At 41.7% G+C, this 22,890-nt stretch overlaps 7 protein-coding genes across 7 annotated transcripts; 5 read left to right on the top strand and 2 right to left on the bottom strand.

The window, feature by feature from the left end:
* The first annotated feature begins 3,225 nt into the window (after nucleotides 1-3,225).
* On the top strand, nucleotides 3,226-4,280 carry LOC108597246 (troponin C). Its single transcript, XM_017983696.1, has 4 exons — nucleotides 3,226-3,335; nucleotides 3,401-3,575; nucleotides 3,641-3,892; nucleotides 4,140-4,280. Exons 1-4 carry the CDS (start codon nucleotides 3,327-3,329, stop codon nucleotides 4,166-4,168), a joined length of 465 nt encoding a protein of 154 aa, XP_017839185.1. The 5' UTR covers nucleotides 3,226-3,326; the 3' UTR covers nucleotides 4,169-4,280.
* A 1,796-nt stretch (nucleotides 4,281-6,076) lies between these two features.
* LOC108597245 (uncharacterized PE-PGRS family protein PE_PGRS46) lies at nucleotides 6,077-9,875 on the top strand. The gene is made up of 3 exons (XM_017983695.2): nucleotides 6,077-6,268; nucleotides 8,466-9,087; nucleotides 9,141-9,875. Exons 1-3 carry the CDS (start codon nucleotides 6,254-6,256, stop codon nucleotides 9,716-9,718), a joined length of 1,215 nt encoding a protein of 404 aa, XP_017839184.2. The 5' UTR covers nucleotides 6,077-6,253; the 3' UTR covers nucleotides 9,719-9,875.
* A 144-nt stretch (nucleotides 9,876-10,019) lies between these two features.
* LOC108595502 (nuclear transcription factor Y subunit beta) lies at nucleotides 10,020-11,566 on the bottom strand. The gene is made up of 3 exons (XM_017980755.1): nucleotides 11,381-11,566; nucleotides 10,890-11,309; nucleotides 10,020-10,724 (listed from the first exon to the last, which is right to left on the bottom strand). The coding sequence occupies exons 1-3, from the start codon at nucleotides 11,411-11,413 to the stop codon at nucleotides 10,095-10,097; spliced, it is 1,083 nt and encodes a 360-aa protein (XP_017836244.1). The 5' UTR covers nucleotides 11,414-11,566; the 3' UTR covers nucleotides 10,020-10,094.
* A 3,282-nt stretch (nucleotides 11,567-14,848) lies between these two features.
* Nucleotides 14,849-15,456, top strand: LOC108595921 (larval cuticle protein 1). Its single transcript, XM_017981210.1, has 2 exons — nucleotides 14,849-14,928; nucleotides 14,986-15,456. The coding sequence occupies exons 1-2, from the start codon at nucleotides 14,917-14,919 to the stop codon at nucleotides 15,385-15,387; spliced, it is 414 nt and encodes a 137-aa protein (XP_017836699.1). The 5' UTR covers nucleotides 14,849-14,916; the 3' UTR covers nucleotides 15,388-15,456.
* A 1,485-nt stretch (nucleotides 15,457-16,941) lies between these two features.
* LOC108595916 (endocuticle structural protein SgAbd-6) lies at nucleotides 16,942-17,504 on the top strand. The gene is made up of 2 exons (XM_017981207.1): nucleotides 16,942-16,994; nucleotides 17,060-17,504. Exons 1-2 carry the CDS (start codon nucleotides 16,983-16,985, stop codon nucleotides 17,450-17,452), a joined length of 405 nt encoding a protein of 134 aa, XP_017836696.1. The 5' UTR covers nucleotides 16,942-16,982; the 3' UTR covers nucleotides 17,453-17,504.
* A 904-nt stretch (nucleotides 17,505-18,408) lies between these two features.
* On the bottom strand, nucleotides 18,409-19,263 carry LOC108594773 (larval cuticle protein LCP-17). Its single transcript, XM_017979912.1, has one exon. The coding sequence runs from the start codon at nucleotides 19,090-19,092 to the stop codon at nucleotides 18,409-18,411; it is 684 nt and encodes a 227-aa protein (XP_017835401.1). The 5' UTR covers nucleotides 19,093-19,263.
* A 2,189-nt stretch (nucleotides 19,264-21,452) lies between these two features.
* LOC108596872 (cuticle protein CP14.6) lies at nucleotides 21,453-22,804 on the top strand. Its single transcript, XM_017983050.2, is given in 5 exon segments — nucleotides 21,453-21,511; nucleotides 22,061-22,239; nucleotides 22,306-22,381; nucleotides 22,479-22,499; nucleotides 22,501-22,804. Coding segments are annotated over 4 exon segments (411 nt in total). The 5' UTR covers nucleotides 21,453-21,511; nucleotides 22,061-22,063; the 3' UTR covers nucleotides 22,639-22,804.
* The last annotated feature ends 86 nt before the right edge of the window (nucleotides 22,805-22,890 follow it).

The raw sequence follows: 22,890 nt of genomic DNA, 5'->3' as shown, positions 1-22,890 counted from the left end.
CATTTCGCTGAATTACGGCTTATCAAAGTCCGCTATTTCACATTCATAACTTCGCCAAATAATTTTTATATAACACAATCTTATACTCATTTTAATTGTACTTTCTACGCCAACATATTGAGGTATAAAGCATATTGATCGTATTTTTTTTAGCTGAGTTATAGCTTTGCAAAGTTTGAAATTAAGCAAAAGTGAACTCTTCAGAATTGGTTTTATTGCCATAACTATTTCAAAAACAATTTTTACTGATCGAACACAACAGCATATGTTTATTTAGTATCTCATGAGTAAATTAAGCCTAATAACACTTTTTTAGCTGAGATATAGCTTCTCAAAGTTAGAAAGTTATAAGAAATGAAGACGGCACATTTTTGGCAAAAATTTACAGGGGTTACATCACGTTTTTTGCCAAAATAACGAAAATCCTACAACTTCCAAATTTAAATGCAGTTTTGTTCTCATGTATCTCACGGTCTAAACAGGGCATGAGACTCTTGAAATTCGGACGACATTCGCTGAAATACCAGCTTATCAAAGTGCGATATTTCACGAAAATTTTTCTTGTTTGTTCACTATTTTGTTCAAAACTTCGCCAAATATTTTTATCACACAAATTTTTGGCTCATTTCTTAATTGGTGCTTTCCACGCCAACAAATTGACGTATAAAGCATATGGATCGGATTTTTTTTAGCTGACTTATAGCTTCGCAAAGTTTGAAATTAACCAAAAAGTAGCTCTTTGCCATTGGATTTATAGCCATAACTTTGTCAAAAACATTTTTTTATTTATCGAACACAACAGCACAATGTTTATTTAGTATCTCATAGAGTAAATTGAAGCCTGAAAACAATTCTGTGCGATTTTTTTTGGCTGAGATATAGGCTTCTCAAAGTTAGAAAGTGATAAGAAATGAAGACGGCATCATTTTTGGCAAAAATTTACAGGGGTTACATCACGTTTTTTGCCAAAATATGCGAAAATCTTACAACTTTCAAATTTGAATGCAGCTTTGTTTAGATACATCTCACGAGTCTAACAATGCATAAAACTCTAAAATCGTAAGCCATTCCGCTGAATTACGGCTTATCAAAGGCTGATATTTGACAGTAATTTGTTTTGTTTGTTTATTATAGCTACGTCAAATAATTGTTTAATAATTTAAATTTGAATGGAGTTTTGTTAAGATTTGTATCACAAGTCTAACAAGCCATTAAAATTTGAAATCGGACGCCATTTCGTTAAGTTTCAGCCTTTCAAAGCTTAAACAACGCAACCGTTTGGTATTGATGTAACAATCTTTTGTTATTGATGTAACTATTTGTTCCTTCAGTTAAGAGCAACGTTCACCGCTGTCTGCCAATGAGAATAAATATGCGAGTATTTACTTACCTTACTTATCCTGTCTATCCTCATACTTACCTGTCATCCAGCCATCAGTTTTACCCAATTCAAATTGAACTTTTAGATTCAACTTGAACTTAGTTCTTTTCTTAATTCGCTTTATTAAGATTATTTATGTGTTGTACATAAAACAAACAATAGTTTTACTGTACATCAACATTCAAAGCAATGTTTTGCTGTTAACGTATATCACAACGTTTGGTTACTGATGTACAAAACAAAACAACATTTGGTTGTTGATATACAAATCAAACAACCTATGGTTGCTGATGTGCAAACAAGTTACCATTGGATGCTGATGTACAAAACAAAGAACCTTTGGTTGTTAATGTACAAATCAGCAACCAAATAGTTGAGTAGTAACGTGTACTAACAATTGTTCCTTTGTACATCAACAAACAAAGGCAGTGTTGCATAAAGAACCAAATGATGTTTTGGATCAACAACTTTTTTAATAATTGTCCGATTCTTGAATAAGTTGCCACGTTATGCTCGTGTTGCTGCTTAAAATAATGTTGCATTTAGGACAACTTTAAAATTTTTGGATTTTTTAATTTAATCAAGAGGTTACATTACGATTTTTGCCAAAATATCGAAAATTTTGAAACATCAAGCCATTTCGCTGAAATAGAGCTTATCAAAGCTTGACATTTCACAGTTAGTTGTCTTGCTAGTTTATTCTTTTGTTTATACATCGCTACATAAGGGCTTATGCTCATTTGAAATATGTTTGGCACGCCCTCATAAAATGGTATAGAACAGTCAAATCCGATTTGATTTCGCGGACTTGCAGCCTTACGCTGACTTGCAGCTTTGGAGGGTTTGTTATTTTGATTCTTTACTTTTTGTTTATGACGTAGCCATATCTGATTTAAAGCAGACTAACTTATAAGCATTTATTATTGTGTACGATCTGATTTACGTTTGCTGAGTTAGAGCAAAGTGTATGTAGCTGTCGAAATCACATCGGCAGCGCTCTTTGATCTTAAGTAAGCTTTTAGAGAATTTATTTGCAATTTGCTGTGGCTAGCAGCGCTTATAAATCAAACGCTATTCTATATATTCTTTTAATGTTATAATTAACGCTGCGCATGCTGAAGCAAATGACAATAATTTTTAAAAACATTTATAAGCGCCTATAAAGTATTCAAAAATAGTTTGGATCATTTAATGCGCGTGGGTGAGCTAATATGCTCACAAGCAATAAATGATAAATACATTTAATAAAATTTTTTCACACATTAATAAGCTGAAGACGCAGGCGCCATTGATTAACTGTTAATAAAAAAAATTATTAACGACAACGCCTGTCACTAGGGGATTTAAATATTAATAAATAATATTTTGCTTAGAACCAGAGTGCGTGCTTTTATTATTACTTTGTTCATATTGTAACAACGATTTTCTCACAGTGTATGCTAAAAATAAACACATTGTTCTTTGCGTTAAGCTTAGCAATCGACTACAAAAACGTTTTTCCATTGCGAACTGTTGAACCTGTTGGCCAGCCACAGCCGCAGCCACAACACAGTAAACAGCCGCAGCATGGCCAAAATGCTCAATGATTTTTACAGTATTTTTCGAAAAAACAATTTTAAAATATTATACACTTATACGCTTATGTGTGTGTGTGTGTGTGTGTGTGTGAGTCGCTGTTGTTTGTTTTGTGGGCTTTTATTTTCGAATTGCTGTTGAAAACCATAAATTAGCTTGTTACTTTTGGAATGCAGCATTTACGGACGTCTCTGTGTGTGTCCGTGTGTGTACTTACACATGCGTATGTATGGGTGGGTGGGTGGATGTTATGCGTGTGTATTTAGCAGATATATGAAGCATTAAGGAACTAATTCAGTTGGGCGGCACACGTTCAGTCGTTAGCGGTGATCTATCTGGTGAAGAACGCGTTAGAGCAGCAAACTTCAATATGGACATTGTAAATGCCATGAGAAAAATTCAAATAAATAAACAATTTATTAACAAAGCACAATATTTATGCAGGATGAGGATCTGACCCCCGAGCAAATCGCAGTGCTGCAGAAGGCATTCAACAGCTTTGATCATCAGAAAACCGGCAGCATACCCACTGAGATGGTTGCCGATATTCTGCGTCTGATGGGTCAGCCCTTCGATAGGCAGATTCTGGAGGAGCTCATCGATGAGGTGGATGAGGACAGTAAGTTGACTATACAATATAACATATGGCCTACATATGCTCATGCGAGTCGCTAATCTATTTAGAGTCCGGTCGCCTGGAATTCGAGGAGTTTGTGCAGCTGGCTGCCAAGTTCATTGTGGAGGAGGATGACGAGGCCATGCAGAAGGAGCTGCGTGAGGCTTTCCGCCTGTATGACAAGCAGGGCAATGGCTACATTCCCACCTCGTGCTTGCGTGAGATTCTGCGTGAGTTGGACGACCAGCTGACCAATGAGGAATTGGACATTATGATTGAGGAAATCGATTCTGACGGCTCCGGCACTGTTGACTTTGATGGTGAGTACTCGCGCCCGAACAATTAGTGTATGCCAGCAACTGTCACAAAATTCTATATGTGGCATGGCGTCTTTTGGACGCTGGCCAATGCAAATTGCGGGCATGACGACACCTATGGACTACTTCTTGTATGTTCAAGCAGGCAGACAGCCCTTGCGGCTGCTCTATATATAGCTTTAATTTATATATGCGTGCGTTTGTGTAATTGAAACTCATGCCGACACTTTCAATTTTCTTACACTTACAGAATTCATGGAAATGATGACAGGCGAATAAACAAAACAACTATTTATTTTCATATTTACATCAAAGCAGTCTACAATTGGAGGCTGCTACAAAATAAACACACACACATTTTTATAATACTTGGCGCTGTTTTATAACTAAATGCAAAGTCTTTAAATTTGCTGTCAAGCCATGCTGCGCTATAAATAAGTCTGTTACATTGCTTGTTTGTTTAAACAAACTGCCAAGCAGGAACTGCCTTAACGATAGGAAAATCCAATTGTAAAAAACGCACGCAGCAAACACTTGCCACTTGCCTATTGCATCAGAGCGTGGCCATGAGTCACGTTTTAATTGTACGAAGCGGCGCATCAATTAAGCGCTGATTGCAAGCTGCTCATTTATGTGTTAATTTTTTTATTCTTATGATAGATTTGCAGCTTGGACACTGCACATGCGGCGTATGATTAACGTTTGGCAGCATATGAAGCATACGCAGCGTTGGCTGCGACATGCGTGCAAAATTCCTTTGCCACTTGGCTGACCTTCTGGGTCTGCAGCTGAACGTTCAACAATTGGATCTGTAAGCTCTTTACATGGCATTGTCATTGAGCGCGCATATTGGATATCAGCTCAAGGCATTGGCAGCATTACTTTAGCTTCAGTGCACACTCAGTCAATTGTTATATTTTACTAAAAGTTTTATAAATTATGAGCAGCAGTTTTGCACGCCTAAAAATTGTTGACAGTCAGCACATCTGCCAACAATAGTTGTCTACCAGTTGCCTTTCTAAATAAACAAAAACTAACAACAACAGCAGCAGCAGCAGCAGCTACGACAGCAGCAACAATATTTCAAATGTCAATGTGCATTCTCCAAAAAGTTTTATGTATGTTAAGCTTGTTAAGCATTCTGCACTTGGCCAAGCTAAATGACAAATGTGTTGCCCAACTAAAACAAAAACAGCAACGAAAAAATTGAGTCAATTGCAATTTCTGTTTAAAGCAATTTTTTATTTGCCGCCCTCGGGCAACTGGGTGTCGGTCTTAGCTGCTATTATTGGTATTTATGACCGCACTGGCCAGGCAAGCCGCTGAAAAGGTCAAACACAAGCTAAATTGCAACATGCCTTTTTTTCTTGTAGGAAAGTGTTTGCATGCTGTGTGCAATAGAATTTCATCGCACATTACAAAAGGGCCCATGCAAAATTTATAGACATCCGTCTCGTTATGAAGCTGTTAATGCGATTCTGAAAGCGCATTCGGAAATTTGTTTGTTTGGGCAAAACGTGGCAACTGAGCTGTGAGCTGTTGGATGCGCTCAAGCGTTTCAGCATCATTGATTGGTTTGAAATTTATGAGCGCAAAAACAAAAACCAAGCAACTGCCAACTGGGCGATTGCAGCTTGTTAATTTGGATGATGTTGCTGCCGGAGAGTAAAGCTGAGAGCAACTGTTGTAAAGCTGCATTGAGCAAACGCCAACACAATGGCCAGAGCAAGAAGCACAAATACATGTGCAAGTACACTGAAAAAACCGTTGATATTAAAGAAACATAAATGAGATGGAATAATTTATTAATAGACAGCGATCGAAACATTTGTTGGCATTCTACACTTTTGTAGTTGAAATTAATTGTAGTAAATATATTTCTCTCTGTGTATGCCTGTAGTATGTTGTTGTCGTGTCTGTCTCCCTTTTGGCATGCAATTGTTTTTGCCAGCTGCAACACACACACAGACACACGTTTGCAATAAATGCCATAAAGTATCAAAATCTCAGCTGCGCTCTGCTCAATCTCAGCTGCAGTTGTAGTCTCAGTCTCAGCCTCAGCTTGGGCAGCGTTTTTCGTTCATTCCATTCCATTCGATTGCATTTGGCGCCAAGCGATCTCGACTTGCAATGCATTTGTATAAAAGCTGGAGAGCTCTGGCTCCTATGGCCACACAAGTTCCGCGACAATAGACCAGCTCGCAACGCGCGACTGCCACCCCAAAAACATTTACTGTGTATAAGGATAATAATAAATAAATGCAAGCTCTATTGTGATATTAAGTGTGTGTGTTTTTTAAGTGCATCCTTGCGAAAGGACTTTTTTTAAACTGACAAGTCGCGCTATATTAAAGCTAAGTTAACATGCAGCTAACGTTGGTAAGTAGACATTATGAAATTCTAATGACTGCATTTAAAATGCATAAACTTTAATTATTTTCGGCGCATACTTGTAATTATTTGATGCGAAAGATAGCGCAGTCTGTGGATTCTCTTCTGACTGTGTGTGCATTACGTCACTTGCCAGCAAACAAGTTATAAGCACTTAAATAATAATTATAATAATCGCTAATGCACAACTATTGCTGCATTGTGAAGTAATAAAAAATTATTGATAGATTTATTTGAGTAGCAAACAAAGCTTTGTGTGTGGTTTGATAATTAAAGCTAGCATGAAATATTTAATAGTAGAATTAATACCAAAGTGTTATTAGGATATAAAGTTGGGAGAACTTATTCAACGAATATATTTTCAATTGATTATTAACATATTTATAAATTATTATTCTAACAACAAACAGTCACATAAATAAATAGATTGCTTTACAAAATTTGCCTAGCAAAACTTCGTGATTAATTAAAAATTGTTCCCTCGTGAACTAAACTTGCAACATTGCCCCACAACATTTGCCAATTGAGCTAAACTATTTAGCATTATTTCCGTTCTGTGAAGCACACACGCAATTGCAGCAACAAGTTGCATGCACGCCGCTGGCAACAGCAGCAGCATCTGTTACAATGTGGCAAACTGATTTACACAAAACGCATAAATTAAAACACCATTAAAAAAGCCCAAAGCAGCCGCCTCACTTCATTGATGGCAAATCTGCAGCAGCAGCTGAAATAGAAAAAAAATGCAGCAACACGCAAAGTTGCCCAAGAGCTAAGCTAAGCACATTGAGTTATGGCCAAGTTATTGCCGAGCATCGTGCACGCCTCCGCCCACAAGGAAGATCGACTTGTTGCGCTTTTTATACACTTTGATTATTTTGTATTAGTTTTGACCCAATTGTCAGTTCATTTGAAATTGCTTCAATTATATTTTGTGGCCAAAGCAAATTAACAATCAACAAGATCAGACATTTGCCTAGACTCTAAGCGAGTCCAAGACCCGGTCACGAACTGCACGCCAGACGCAAAGGCCCATGGGCGCAGGCGTTGCAGCAACAAACAAGCAAACAAACAAACATGCATGCAACATTTTGGATGAGTCAAGCTACTGTGTCTCTAAATGTCAAATAACTTATTGCAGCAAGTGAAGTTGCCACAGCTTGGCAGTTATGAGCGAATGAAGCTGTTGGCAACCAGTCCGTTTAAATTTATTTACTTATGTTTATGGCCAATTAAGTAAACGCTTTAAACTTCAACTTGACACTCGAGCTCGAGCTTGCCGCTTGGACGCTTCAGCTGCAGCAAGAGCAACCTTCTATGCTGCGTTGCTATTGTGGCAAGAGTTCACACGCTGCAGCAAATGTTGCTGCAACTGAAAAATATCAGAGTTCGCTGCTGCTGCTGCGGCTGTTGATGATGATGAGGATGAGGCGGCTGCCGATAATCTTAATAGTTGTCTTTAGCGGCAACAACAATGTGCCACACATTGTTGTAGCCAAATGGCAGCGTTTTTCATCTAGCAAACTGCTTTGCATTATGTTTAGCATAAGCTACTACGAGCAGCTGAATTTTCATTCATAAAACCAGCAGCTACCCAAAGCTGTCAAGTTGCCTTGTCGCTGTCACTGAATGATGCACGATGTTGGCAAAGGCAAACTAATTTATATATATAAACAATAGTATGCATGTATATTTAGCTATTTAGTGTGTGCTTATATTTAAATTACTTTTGGGCATGCAAAGCTGCAAATGTCAACTGGAAACCTTTTGGTTCAACCAAAAGTTGTCTCTGCTTTGTAGTTTGATAAGAAAGTTGCTTGGTAGGATTGGTACGTCATTGGGGGGCAACATATATTTCATATCTACATTCTTAGCAACTCTATAAATAATCGAGCACAGCTGGATAGCCAGTAGCAATAAATATATTAAAGGCTTAATAGAATTTTTTGCTCAATTAATTCTACAGTTTAACACTCAAGTAGAATTTCCAAATTTGCAAGGTGTGACTAATATTTGATGCGTCTCTCTGTTGCTGCAACTACAACTTGCCACAACTTGTTGCCAAAGTTGCAGACAATGCGAGCGTGCATCATGATAGCGATGTGTCAGCCACCAAGTGCAACAGACGCCCCACAGCCAACACTGATGATTAGTAATGCGAATTGTTTTTATGTTTTTTTTGCAGTCGCTGCTGACGACGCTGCTGACGCTTACGCAGGCAGCGCGTTTGGATAATAAGTATTTGCCGCCGCCAGCAAATGCAGCAAGTGCAGGTGGCTCAGGTCTTCAAGGACCAGGCGGACCAGGAAGTTTTGGAGGCGGCGGCGGCGGCGCAGGCCGAGGCGGCAGCAATAACGGCCTTGGTGGCATTAACAATGGACTTGGCGGCTTCTCGGGTGGAGGCGGTCCCAGCAGACCAATTGGGCCAGCACAAGGAGCACCTGCGCCACCACGCCCGCCCGCTGGTGGAGCTGGCCCTGCGCCTGGTCCACCAATACCAATCCTCTCGTTTGTCAACGAGAATGATGGCGATGGCAACTATCGCTTTAGCTATGAGACTGGCAACGGCATCAAGGCCCAAGAGGAGGGCACTTTGAAAAATGAAAGTCCATCTGTGATGGGCTCGTATTCTTACACGAATCCTGAGGGCGAGCTTGTCGAGATTACGTATACTGCTGATGAGAACGGTTTCGTGCCAATGGGCGCAGCGCTGCCGACTCCACCTCCAATTCCAGAGGCAATTGCTAAAGCTCTTGCTGCCCAAGGCATTTCACCACTTCCAGGCGGCGGCTATAGTGGCGGTGCAGGTAAGTTACTTATTTTAGACAGAGTTTGGAATACTTACAATGCTTTCCTTTAGGCGCAGGAGGCGGCGGCGCGGGAGGAGCCGGATCTGGAGGAGGATATGGCGGCGGCGGTGGAAGCGGAAGAGGAGGCGCTCCTGGTGGAGCTGGTGGCGCAGGAGGATTTGGCGGCGGCGGCGGAGCCGGATCCGGAGGAGGTTACGGCGGCGGTGGCGCTGGAGGCGGAAGGGGAGGAGCTCCCGGTGGTGCAGGTGGCGCAGGTGGCGCAGGAGGATTTGGCGGAAGCGGTGGAGCTGGAGGAAGAGGAGGAGCGCCTGGCGGTGGTGCGGGAGGATTTGGCGCCGGAGGAGCAGGAGGCGCCGGCGGAAGAGGAGGCGCTCCTGGTGGCGGAGCGGGAGGATTTGGCGCCGGAGGAGCAGGAGGCGCTGGCGGAAGAGGAGGTGCTCCTGGTGGCGGCGCAGGAGGATTTGGAGGCGGAGGAGCAGGAGGCGCTGGCGGAAGAGGAGGCGCTCCTGGTGGCGGCGCGGGAGGATTTGGAGGCGCGGGAGGTCCTGGCTCGCAATATATTCCTCCTGCTGCTGGTGGCGGACGCGGCAATGGCGAATTTGATCCACAAACGGGTTACAGCTACTAAAGATTTAAGGATAACAACTGATAAGCAAACAAACACATTCTGCCGCTAGAAACTCGTAGCTTTCCCAATTACAAAATGTATTATGTTTAATACTATTTATAATAAGCCTCTCCAAATTGTAACTTTGATTATTTTTAAGCTGACCAATGACAAATAAAAGATTATAGAAGATATAACAAATTTACAAGTAACAATTGTGGAAGTTAATATGGGATGGGAACGGTTTTGATTATAGGAGAGAATCTAGAGAATTGAAGATGCCAAGGAGTTGCAAAAAAGTAAAACAAAAACTTGTTGCTGGATTTTCATTGCGCATGTATTTCATGCATTTGAATATGAACTAAAGCGACTAATGGTTAATGTATAAATTGAACATTTAAAACTTGGATGATTTCTTGAAGCGTCTATTATACTGATTGTAGCCATAACCATCCACCAGCTGATTGGGTCGTCCTCGCAGCTGTTGTGTGAGCAACGCCTGTTGCTGCTGCTCATTGCGTTGATCCTTTTGTTGCTGCTGCTGCTGTTGCTGCTGCTGCTGTTGTTGCTGTTGTTGTTGTTGCTGCTGCTGTGTTAGATTCTGTTGCTGTTGTGCAGTCAACGTATTGCCAAATTGTCCAGCATATTGCGCAGGCAAGTTGCCCGAGTGCAGGGAATTAAAAGGTTGCTCTGGCTGATATTGTCCGCTGTTGGGAAAGTTTCGTTGCTGCTGCTGCAACTGTTGCTGTTGTTGTTGCTGCTGCTGCTGCAACGGTGTTAGCTGTTGTCCTGGTGCAGGTCGAAATGCGCCTGTAGCTGTTGGCAGTTGTCTGAAAGGCGTTTGATACGGGTTCAGATTGGGATTGATCACACCAGGCTGATACGGCTGAGCGCCGGCAAAGTATTGCTGCGGTGGTGTTGTTGGTATGCCAGTGCCCTCAGCGCGAAAGCCATTCTCGTCGGCAATGTAACGCACTGTTATGGGCGTGCCCTCTGGCGAGGTGTACGAATAGGAGCCTTGAATTACCTAACAAGAAGTTCAAGTGCAGCATTGATTAATACTTTTAAAAAAGTGTTGCCTACACTTGGGCACTTGTCATAAATTTATAAATCGCTGCTCGCTTGCAACTAGAAGCATGCAGCAGTTGCTTTGTTTAGTGGCTGCAACTCAAAAGTTTGCTAGCAAACTCACCTGCGCTTCAACACCCTCACCATAGCCCAAATTCTTTACGTATCCCTGCGCCTGGGCGGTGGTGCCATCTGCCGCTGCATAGCCGTAAGAGAAACTGCCGTCCAGATTGAGTTCGTTCTGATAGGCTGTTATGGGCACATAGTTCTGCTGCTGCTGGTACTGATTGTAGCGATAGGGAGTCTGCACAGCGGTGGCTAGCGGTGTTATCGGTGGCACTAGCGGATTCAACGGATTAGCCTGTGCGCCAAAGAGTCCCTGTTGGGGCAGCTGTTGACGCTGGCGCTGAAATGGCGACTGCTGTGCTAGTGGCTGGCGCTGCTGAAACGGTGACTGCTGAAAGGGCGACACTGGAACTGGATTGGGCAGCTGAGCACGGCATGCGCCGACGAGCAGCAGCCAGAACACTAGAAACACTTGACACTGTTGAATGGAATGGGAGAGACGTTTAGACGCTTGCTAGAGCAACAGCTGGACAGCTGGTTCATGTTTACCCGCATCTGCCGCACTTTGCACTTGGAGAGCATTTAAGCTGTCAGCGTTGTCATAAATCTTGGCTAAAAACGTTTAGCAAATTACACGCTCGATAAATCTGATGTTTCACTTTTCGCGTTTGATTGGGGACTGGGATTGTTGCTGTTACTGTTTGCTGCTTGCCACTGGAAAAGCCGTGCAACGACTGCAACTGCCGCAACGAGCGCTAGCACTATTTATACGGCTTGCCAAGTCAAGCTTAGCACACGGGCCCTAAAGCGCAGCTCGATCATAACTATGGCCAACGGCATCGCTTCCTGTGCACTGCACTTGGCTTGTACTTAGGGGGCATGGGCATTGGTATCGGTATCGCTAGCTGCGCATCTGCTAAATGAACTGCTGGCGATCTCGTTGTTGTTGTTGCTGACGCCGCCGCCGCTGCTGCTGCTGCTGCTGTCGTTGGAGGTTGGGCTGTAATTTATCTACAAGCCGCGCATGCGAATCGTGTTAACAACAACTTGACGTTTGTTGGCCAGTTGTGCGCTGAGCTGGCTGGCAGCTTTATTGGTTTTTTATTGGCCATTGACAGAAGGACAAACGAATTTGTTAGCAGCAACATTGCATGCTTTGAGTTTTTCCGGCGTTTTCCCGATCTGCGCGCACATATTTATGATGTTGCTGCCATCAGATTAAGAGCTCTGTTATATGCAAATCGTTAGAAGTTTTTGCCTCCCTTTTGTTGCTAAGGTGTTTATGTGAGTTATGTTCAAAGCGTTTTTCTAAGCCACCACGCTGCTGATTTTCGGGGGCGTATACGCAACTTTTTGCCCCACAACGGTCAAGGCCGGCATCAGTTCAACCATAAAACAAGCTGATCCACAAAAATGGCATGTTGAATAATCATTTATCAAGCGCTATCTATCAAGGAGGCAGCTACCAGATAGCAGCCTGTGAGCTTGCACTGCCCTCCAGCTGTGGGCCAAGCCATTGTTAGCCATTGTTATGCGCTTTACTCATCACTCACAACATTCATCATCATCGCTCACTAGGCAACGAGTTGCTCATGCTGAGGCGTTGGCCTGGTCTGTTATGATTGTTACAAAGTCATTTATTAACTACCGCCTAGCCTTAATCTGTTTGAGGCTTAATGCAATTTTCGCATTTGTCATTTGTTCTGCAATTATAATTCGTACACAACACAATTTTCGTGTTCTTGCTTAATAACTAATTGAATATGTTAATTGTTTATCACTCTTTCCATACGCACAACGAGGTCAAAAGTTTCTGTTGGCTATGAAGATAAAGATCAACATATTACATATGCATTAAAGCAGTTAAGGTAAGGCTATTATTGTCTTTCATATTAAGTAGAGATATTTGCATAGTACTTTTCTATAAGTATTGCTTGCAGCATACTTTTAGGTGTGTGGTGTTTAGCCTGCACGTCTGCTATGGTTTATGTGGATTTAGTTGTTAGAAACTAAAGGCTTGGCAAACATGTTGAATGCGCTGCAGTCGTCAAGTTAAGTTATTCATTTAAGATAATATTTTTTATTTCCAATAAGAAAGCAAATCGTAATATAGTAAATTAATGAATTATCGCAAGCAAAGTAACAGGTAATAAACAATTTAAGGATAAGTTTTTTAAAAATTAAGACTGCAGAATGTAATACGTTAAAGATTTTTAAGATATGTTTAAAAAAATGAATGTTAATTAAAATTTTCTTACAATTCAATTATAGTTCTTTGCTTCTCTGCCAATCTAAAATTTAAAGCGATTATAATTTGCAATGTATGCAATATTAATTAAAAAAAATGATAGGCAACAATCAAAATAGACAGAAGAACAATTGAGATATGCATGAGAAAAAAACTGACAAGCTTATTGAAGTCAACAACCGAACTCCCCAGCAGTAAGCAGTAAATATTTATACACGTAATCCACTCGCACTTGTATTATTAATAGTTTTGGGCTAAAAAACTGAAACTTAGGCATTTGACATTTGCACGCCACAGTTGCATTCGTAATTCCATTAAGCCAGGCTGTAAACTGATATTAATGTCGTAATTTTAGCTAATTGATTCACAATGTATCTCTTGGCTCTCGATGCGTATAGCGCTGCTGCTGTTCCGGCTCCGGTTGATCCAAGTCTTCAGCTGCAACTAAAGGTTAATGCGTTTGCCACTGAATTATGCACTTGTTGGCATTGCTGTCAAATGTGCAGATGAGAAGGAGGTGAGTGTGGCTTAATTTATTAACAAACTAGTTTGCAAACATCTGCTGGCATTAGAAACAATTTATTAAACATATACGTTTTAAGAAACTGAAACAGCCTGTTTTCATTTATTTTCGCAGACTAGGCGTGCCCGACTTGACGCCCAGAGCACAGCAAGGCAAAATGCCAAGCAGCAAATAAAGTATACAGTGTTAACTAAAAGTGAGAGAGTAGTCGACTAAGAGATGCCCTGGCAACAGCTGTACAGAGCGTGTGAGTGAGTGGAGCTGAGAGCAACAAGCTGTTAACGATCTAGCTAAGCAACTGTCATCCTTAAATGCTGCAAAGCTAGCAACCTCTTAGATTCCTTTTTGAAAGGTATTCGCATATCAGGTTACGACTCTACAATTGCCACTGCAGCAGTTACATAGTGCTAAGGTTGCCAAATAGCTATAAACACACAAAAACAAAAACAAAACAAAAATAATTATTAAATTCTTTTGGCATAAATGTTAGATGCTTCTCAAGTGCCCACCCACTGTAACCGTAACTGGCAGCAGCCAAAAAATAAATTGTATGCTAAGAGCAAGCGGAAAGTGAATTAGAAACTGAAACAAGAAACAGACAGAGACACAGACAGGCACAGCAACAGAATGGCAATGTCTTGGAATTTGCATGGTAGTCAAGTGGAAACAATTTGCAAAGCGCAGAGCAGCATGCGGAGGGCTGTGGTGGGGTGGGGTGTGTTGTAAGTTACATGGCAAAGTGATTTAGTCAGCCAGTCGGGCGTTACAGTTTCTGCACCTTTGGTTCCAGCAAAGGCACGTCCCGCCCACTGCAGACAGTCAACACCAGCACAATGACATGTTGGTACAACTAATTTGACAAATTTTATTAGCTGCTGCACCTACCACATGTTGCACCCACACTGCATGATAAGTGCGTGCTGCACATAGTTGCAGTTGCTGCTGCTGCTGCTGCTGCTGTTGTTGTTGTTGTTGTTGTTGTTGCTAATGTGTCATAGTTAGCACAGACAATGGCCAATTATATTGAGTTACATAACTTGATCCAGCCAAGAGCGCTTCTAAACATTTAAAATGCAAATCTGCGCAAACAGTTCAACAAACTGCCGCTGGCCAACTCAGCTCAGCCTCAGCTCGCCTCATCTCAGCTGCTTAGTCTGTAGACAAAAGAACTTGACTCGCAACTTTCTATTGACCCAACATAATCACAGTGGCAAGTCAATAATGCGCGGCTATAAAAACGCTGAGAACTCTTTTGTCTGGCGCAGTATTAGCATAAAATCTACAAACAGAGAAAGCCCCAGCTCATTGTCAGTCATGTACGCCTTGGTGAGTAGTCTAACATGTTGTTCTCACTATATTTAGACATTTTATTACATTTGGCAGTTAGTGTTGTTGGCTCTGAGCTGTTGCAGCAGCAGCGGCTTGGCCAAGCCGCAGGAGCTGATACCCATTATACAATCCATGGCTGAGCAGAAAAACGATGGCTCCTATTTCTTTGCCTACGAGGGCGCCGATGGCAGCTATCGCGAGGAGGTGGGCATTGTGCGTCGCTCCAGCAACAATATTTTGAGTGATGGCAACGTTGAAGATGCTGAAGATGCAGATGCTGAACTGGAGGTCTCTGGCATTTATCGCTATACGGATAGTCAGGGCGAGCGCGTTGAAGTCAGCTATAAGGCGGACAAGAATGGTTTTGTACCATTGGGCACGAATATTCCAAGGCAGATTACGGAGACGGCACGTAATGCAGTTGAGGCGCTCGAGGTGCGCGTTAAGCCAAGCTAGGAGCAGCAGCGGCAGTTAAGTAAGCTGTTGCTCTTTTTTGTAAATGTTATTTAAACAATTATCCGAAAATAAACGACTCATAAACAATACCACAAATGCTGCTCTGCAGGCTCAACTGGAACATAAATTCAAATCAATGTTGAGCGCCAGCTCAGTGCTTAAGTATGCCAACGAGGAGCGCCATGTGGCCAACTGGCCAACTGGCTCTAACACCTAATGCTCATAACAATTTCAGTACCAATACCAATGCCAGTCTCATCTTGGCCACGTCTCAGTGGCAACTCATCGTGCACATATTTAATTTGCAGCAGCGTAAAACGAGCGCAATTTGCAATACTCTAACTTAGAGCATTAGCAGTTCGTAATATGATTTAAAATTAAAATTCAATTGTTATTAAGTTGAAGCAAAGAAATTGCAAGCCTAACCCTGCTTATTTTTATAGAGTACTCAACTTCTCGCTTTGCTTATAAATTATCATTATTCTTAATGCTTTGCAGATTCGTTGAGCTGTCAAAAATACAAATTGTGGCAATTTTTACTGGCACTATTTCAACAATTTGCCCAAGCCAGCCGAACTACATGATAATTTCGGACTCGAACTGAGGCCCAGTGCCCTGAAGGCAGCGTAAACTTTGCTTGGGTTTTGCCCTTTTCAAAATGTCGTCAGTTCACTAGATTAATGAAATGCTAAAAAAAGCACAACACTCAGTCTAGTGTAATGCAGATAACTTGTTGTTTATAGTTGGTAATAATTTATGCTTAAATTTAATTAATATTCGTTGCTTCCCAGCTAGCAGATAACAAATTGCCAATTGTTTATGCAAGCAATTAGAATTTAAATACGCAACATTTATCAATCGATGCGGTTGCAACACTTGCTGAAGCGTAGGCGTATGTAAGTGGCAACATTTCACATTGACCCCGAAATTTACAAGCCATAAATGCGATCAGCCATAGAAATGCTGCGAGGCATAAGTAACATATATTTTATGGTTTTTGTGTGGCGGCGGCAACTTGAAGCTCGCATCGCAGCTTAAAATGCAGATAGTTAGTAATAAATTACAACAAGCATTACACAAAGCGCTGACATTTACATGCTAAATGAAAACATTTTGTGGGCTTGTCGTTGTCGATGTTGTTGCCACAAGCACACAAATACACACACACACAGTCAAGTGGCAATTAATCGCGACACCTTGAAGTGGGTGAAGCAGCAGCAGCATCAGTTAATGTTTGCAGCTAGCTATGCCATCAATTCCAAGTCATAGAAATTCCTTAGCATGATGCGCTCTGCTGTTGATGTGCGGAAGCTTGTGGCAATTGCAGTTGCTCTCTGAGTCTCTGGAACGCGCGCACTCCAAACTGCTCCAAATGCTCGCCATTGACCCTGACATTTAACGTCGCGCAATTTCGAGCATGTTTTAGTGGCCAACTTGGCATAAAACGGGATGCAAACATGTTTGGCATGTTTAAGTTAACGAAATGAGACGTTCAAAAATATATATTTCACGCACATATAAAAAGCCCAGCCACGAATGCAGCTCACACAAAACTCTCGCTTTTCGTCTGCGCCACAGTCTTCCGCTATACCAAAATGTTCAAATTCGTAAGTAGTCCAGTGTGCCAGTGTTTTCTCTGCGGCAGGAATTAATATTTAGGCAAATCTTGCAGCTGCCTCTGTTTGTGCTCGCTGTCCTAGCTGCCGGCGCCGTTGCCTTGCCCGTGGATAAGGAAAGGCCGGAAGTGGCCATTCTTGAGTCATCGGTTAATCAAGACGCAAGTGGCTCCTACCATCTGAAGCTGGAGACTGGTGATGGCACAAGCCGTGATGAAGTGGCCCAGGTCGTAAACGAAGGCACCGATGAGCAGGCTCTCGAAGTCAAGGGCTCCTACAAGTACATCGATGATGAAGGTCAAGAGGTGGAGGTGTTCTACACCGCTGGCGTTAATGGTTTTGTGCCCTATGGCAAAACCATCAATGCTGATATTACCAAGACTGCTCAGGAAGCCAAGGACTTGCCCAGATATACGGAAGAGGAGCTGCGTAGCCGTAAGCAAGAATAAGCTTTAGTTTCATAAGTTTCCAGTGCCAGCGTGAGTGAATAAAAAAAAGTTAAACCAACATAGTAGATGTGTTTAAATTAAACAAACTAGTTAGCGCAATTTGGCACTCGTGCTGCTGCTCAAAGAGAAAAAAAAACTGTTTACTTAGCCGTAACGCCCGTCGCGTTAGACCTTGAAATACTCAAGTCCGTCGCAGCACGCAAAAAAAATCTCTCTATACACCAATTGATAACTTTGCCCTACAGTAAAACCTGTCAAAGCAGCACAAGCTGTATTTTTATTAATGCGCTTTATTTATCATAGTTCGTTTCGTAATGAGCAATTAATCATCATCAGCAATTTAAAATGAAATTTAATAAGCAAAAGATTAAGAATAAAGCAATAAATAAAAACAGCAGTTGCTAAGTTTTAATTAAGCTTCAAATAGTTGATGCTGTAAAGCTGGAGCTCAACTTAGAGATGATTGCGTGATCAAGGCACGCAGCAAGATTCTACTAATAAATTTGATTGTAAATTGTATTTTAATCTTACGAGCAGCCACTGTTTTTATGAAATTGCTCAAGTGAAAATGCTCTACATACGTTTTTATTATATAACTTTTTATCAAAATAGTCCGACTAAATTAACATAATCAAAACCTGTTGATCGTGTCATAATCAATGCTGTCAATGACCCAATACACAATCAATTTAAATATATTACCAAATGCTATTAAAATTCAGTAGAAAACTGTGAGTGTATTTCAGCTTCGACTTGTTGCAATACTTAATAAATTATTTAAGCATTAAAAATCTTTATGACATCATTATTTAACAATTAGCATAAAGCTACAAATGAAACACTACAGTTTAGCAGTCACAGATAACTCACTTATTAAATTTATTTGTTGCACAAATTAAATTAAGCAATTAATTAATTAATACTTTAAATTATATATTAAATACTCGTTTCTAAGCCTAAGCGCTCTTTGTGGCAACCTTCTCGGTTTTCTCCATCTTTTCCACTGGCAACACTTTCACAGGCACAATCTCGGATGCTGCTGGCTTGGGCTCTTCCACAGCTGGCTTAGCGACAGTCTGCTTTGGCTTGGCTTCCTCCACAGCTGGCTTGGCCACAGTTTGCTTTTGCTTGGGCTCCTCCACAGCCTGTTGTGGCATAGTCTGCTTCTCCACAATTGGAATTTCCACGTCCTGTGGCTTCTCCTCACCCTTGGAGCGCGCATGACGACGGTTCTGTTGCTCCAGCTCTTCGGTATTGTTGGGCAGATCAGCAGCGGCCTTGGCCAGCGCGGTAATCTCGGGAAGAATGTGTGTGCCTGTGGGCACGAAACCATTTTTGCCAGCAGTGTAGTGCACCTCCACCAACTGGCCATCGGCATCAATGTATCTGTAAGAGCCGGATACCTCTAGGGTCTCATCCTCTGTGCCCTGATTCTCAATCGTGCCCGTTTCCTCGCGGAAACTCTTGTCGCCGCCCTCGAACATAAATCTGAAGTTACCATTGGGTTCCTTGTCAGTTAAAAATGACAACAGCGGCACAATTTCGTGCTTCTCCGTAGTTACACTAATGTCACGAGGACTAATGCTGGCGGCACTAGCAGCACCGACCAGAGCAATGAGGCAAACGACAAACTTGAACATGACGACGCGCGTTGTGTGTTCCTGGCAAAGCTGTGAACTTAACTTGGCTAGAAGCAGCCAATGCTGTGCCTTTATAACGACGAATTTCTTACGCAGCCATTGAACGAAATTAGCATTTATTGCGTTATTTTAGAAATAGCAAAAAGCCAAAAATCCAAACGGCGTAGAAGAAGCCGCAGCTGCGTAAAGTAAAAAGCCAAGACAATAAAGAAATTCTAAAGAAGCGCAGCTAAGGTGGTTTTATTTATAAAAAAAAAAAAAACACTCGCAGCATTTTGAATTTGCATAAAGCGTTTATGATTCAGCTAACGGCTAAAATAAGCTATAGACAATCATCGGACTATTTCAAATAACTCATACGTTATTTATGCCTTAAAGTTTTTGGCGAGTCACTTTTGGTCCAAACATGTTAATTATTAATTAAGCGACGTCACAAACTTGTCGGGGCTGAGCCAACAAACTGGGTAAATCCAATAGCAGAAAAATAAACACAAAGCTTTCAAGCGTACACAGAGAGAAATCAAAGCAAAGATGAGTTCAATTGAAGTAAGTACTTATTGATAAAAGGGCGTTTCAGCTATTGACTAAATTGCACATTTTTTTTTGCTGTGTACGTCTTTCTTTTTGGACAACTGACAGTTGATTAGCATCGTTTGCATTGTTTTTGCCAGCAACTTGGCTAAGAGCACAGCAAGCTACATAAATTAAGCTGCATATTAAGCGCACTTAAGCGATGCTGATTCAATCAAAGCGTGTGTGAAAGAGAAACAAAGTTGATTTACATTTGCTCTGCGCCTGCACATGCGATGCTATGCGATGCGATGCACTGAGCTGCAATTCATTCATCATTGTGACTAAGACTTGAGAGCTGAAATCGAAACTCTGAGCACACGGGAAACTCTGTGATGTGAAGCGGCAGCGTCGGCGGCAGCAGCGCTGTATGTCAAAAGTAAAAAATGCACTTAAGCAGCAGCCAGCAGCAGCAGTAACAACAACAACAACAACTGCAACGAAGGCCAGCAAAATGCGGGCAAATAAACGAAATTGGCCAAGTAACACACAGAGCTAAACCTAACCGCAAAAAGGGTGGGCAACTGCTTATGCTTGTGTCTGTGTCTGTGTTTGTGTGTGGGAGGAGGGGCGTCATCGCATTTTGTTGCTGTTGGAGGCGCGTTAATCTCGCGCGATGTTCATCGTGGCATGTTCGTGATGATCACTTGGTTGCTGTTGCTGTTGCTAGCCACAGTTATTGCAGCAATTTTTATGAATTGCAACTGACATTTCCTACACGCTGTCGCTCTGGCTGCAAAAGTTTAAAGTTTAAGCCGAAAATTGCCAAGCTCAAGCAACGCGCCGGCCGGCAACTGTAACTGTAACTAAACCACAAGACTTTGCTGGCACAATAGCCACCCTTGCATGTCATTTGAGTTCACCTTTTAGAGTTGGGAACTGGTGCAGTGGGTTGGGCAGGCGGGCAGGCTAACTTGGTCAGCAAATGTCTAAATTTGTGATTTGCACAGCAGCATCGAATGATAATAATAATGATGCATCAAACAACTGTAAACAATTGCAAACAATGGCAAACACAAAAGGCACTTAAAACATTTGGCAAGTGGGCAAGCCCCGCCTTGCGGCGGCATTGCAAATGTCAATAAACAAAAAAAAAATCCAACTTAAGCCACTTGCATATAATTCACAGAAAAAAATGCCTAAGTTGCAACATCTGTTGAGCTGTCGCGGCTGAGTATTAATCTTTTAATTAATATTTGAATTAACAAATTATTGCATATTGCTGCGCATCGCAAATTGAATCTCAGTCTCACATATACAGAGAGCGCCAGTGTGGGCTAATCAAATGAACTTCGCATTGCTAATTCACATAAATTAAAGCCTAGACAACTTGGCGTGCCACACACACATACATACATAGACGCACACTCATAAATTGAGCTGCTCACCCACTGAATTGAGTCAGATAGCTGATAAAACACACACTTGTATAACATGGCGTATGCGCAACGCCCATTTGCATTTGTAGAAACTCGTTGCGCATACGCCGCATGCTACATGAGCGACAGCTTCTGCTGCATTCTGCCACGCTGCTGTCAAATAGACAAATAGATTTTTTATTTCGTTTCGTTTGCAAAGCTGCTGATCTGCTGCTGCCGCTGCTTCTTCTAAGCCCAAAGTCTCCCTTCTACTTCAGCCAATGGAACTGTTGCTGCTGCTGCTGTTGCTCTCGTTGCGGATGCAGTCGCAGTTGTTGTAGTTGCTGCTGCTGCTGCAGCTGCTGCAGACTGTGAATGCATTTTTGGTATAAAAACGTTTGTGTCGACTGCAAACAAGTCAAAACAGTTTTGACGAGCCTTCCAAGCGCATTACAAACCTTCATAGCCCAAACAAAGCGCGTTCATTTGAAGTGAGTTGAGAATTAGTGTAAAGTGTTCTAAGTGCTGCAAAGGACTTTTGTGCAAAAAGCAAATGAAAACAATTTAATTTTGAAATTAATGCAGTACCTAAAGGCTAAAAGGATATCTAAGACAATGTGAAATATAAAAGATTGGCTGCAGTTATCCTTAATTCCACAGCAATATATTATAAGACAATGAATCCTTATTAAATTATAGCAAAAATAAAACAATAAGCAGTGTTGTACTCTATTAGATTTGCACACTAAGCATAAAAAGTGTTTAAAGGCCAATAAAGACAATCTCCACATTGATCTTTAGACCTGCTTCCAACACAATTATCAATTTCCAAGCCATGTTTGAGCTCTGTTTGCATATCGCTTGCACATTTTCCCACACACACCTCGCAGTGGTTTGCCAATTTTCCATAAATACTTCGTTAGCCATAAACATTAATTAGCCAAAGCAAATAGACAACTTGCAAAAGGTCAACTAATTGCTATGGTGCCGCAGCTTAATCATAAATCATATGACTCTATTTATGCTTCGATGTTCAAAAGGTCATGCAGTTGATAAGCTACTCCTATGCTGTCGCCGCCCTTGCGATTTGCTGCTTGAGCGCCGTTACAGCGCAGCCTCAGCGTGGTCTGGCCCAGCCGCGCTCCAACTCGTTTGATGCGAACGCTGTGATATTAAAGCAGAACTTTGATCTTAATCCGGATGGCTCCTATCAGTACAAGTGCGTGGCATGTCTAACTAAATAGTAAGCAGTTTTTAATTTAACCTAAATTATATTATTTCAAAGCTATGAGACAAGCAATGGCATACGCGCTGATGAGGCTGGCTATCTGAAGAATCCGGGCTCGCAGTTGGAGGCACAGGTGCGTCTAGCTCTGCCGCATTTTGTGCGCAGTTTTTAAAGTTGCCAACAATTGTGTTGCATAAGCTAAGGCGTCTAAATGAATTTCTTCTTTGCAGGTTATGCAAGGCTCTTACTCCGTACACAGGACCTGATGGCGTTGTCTACACCATTAACTATATTGCCGATGAGAACGGCTATCGTGCTGAGGGCGCTCATATACCCACACCGCCTCCAGTGCCACGCCCCGCTGGCGCTCCCGGACGATTCTTCAAATAATTGCTTTGACTTTGACATTTAAAACGGTTTTAATTTGTTATATACGCATCCAAGACGAAGTTCAGGGCTGCACTCAATACACAGACCTCTTAACGATTTCTCACTGTACAATCTGCACACACACATACTCTCTCACTCACACACGCATATTCATTTCATATGCACACACTTCTGTGTATTTATGCATTTTTCTCGAGCCGAATTGCGTTTTACTATAAACAATATACCGGTAAGTAAACAAAGCAGCTGCAA

This window comes from Drosophila busckii, chromosome 2R (genome assembly GCF_011750605.1).
Source record: "Drosophila busckii strain San Diego stock center, stock number 13000-0081.31 chromosome 2R, ASM1175060v1, whole genome shotgun sequence".
Taxonomy (NCBI): Eukaryota; Metazoa; Arthropoda; class Insecta; order Diptera; family Drosophilidae; genus Drosophila; species Drosophila busckii.
Note: the sequence above shows the minus strand (reverse complement) of the source record. Positions and strands in the feature narration are given on the sequence as shown.

Coding starts and splice junctions, on each gene's coding strand:
- LOC108597246 (XM_017983696.1), top strand. Junction 3,576..3,640: donor CGATGAGGTGGATGAGGACA/GTAAGTTGACTA, acceptor TAATCTATTTAG/AGTCCGGTCGCCTGGAATTC. Junction 3,893..4,139: donor CGGCACTGTTGACTTTGATG/GTGAGTACTCGC, acceptor TTACACTTACAG/AATTCATGGAAATGATGACA.
- LOC108597245 (XM_017983695.2), top strand. Junction 9,088..9,140: donor CGGCTATAGTGGCGGTGCAG/GTAAGTTACTTA, acceptor GCTTTCCTTTAG/GCGCAGGAGGCGGCGGCGCG.
- LOC108595502 (XM_017980755.1), bottom strand. CDS start 11,413: ATGCTCTCCAAGTGCAAAGTGCGGCAGATGCGG. Junction 11,310..11,380: donor GCAAAGTGCGGCAGATGCGG/GTAAACATGAAC, acceptor TCCATTCAACAG/TGTCAAGTGTTTCTAGTGTT. Junction 10,725..10,889: donor GTGAGGGTGTTGAAGCGCAG/GTGAGTTTGCTA, acceptor ACTTCTTGTTAG/GTAATTCAAGGCTCCTATTC.
- LOC108594773 (XM_017979912.1), bottom strand. CDS start 19,092: ATGTTCAAGTTTGTCGTTTGCCTCATTGCTCTGGTCGGTGCTGCTAGT.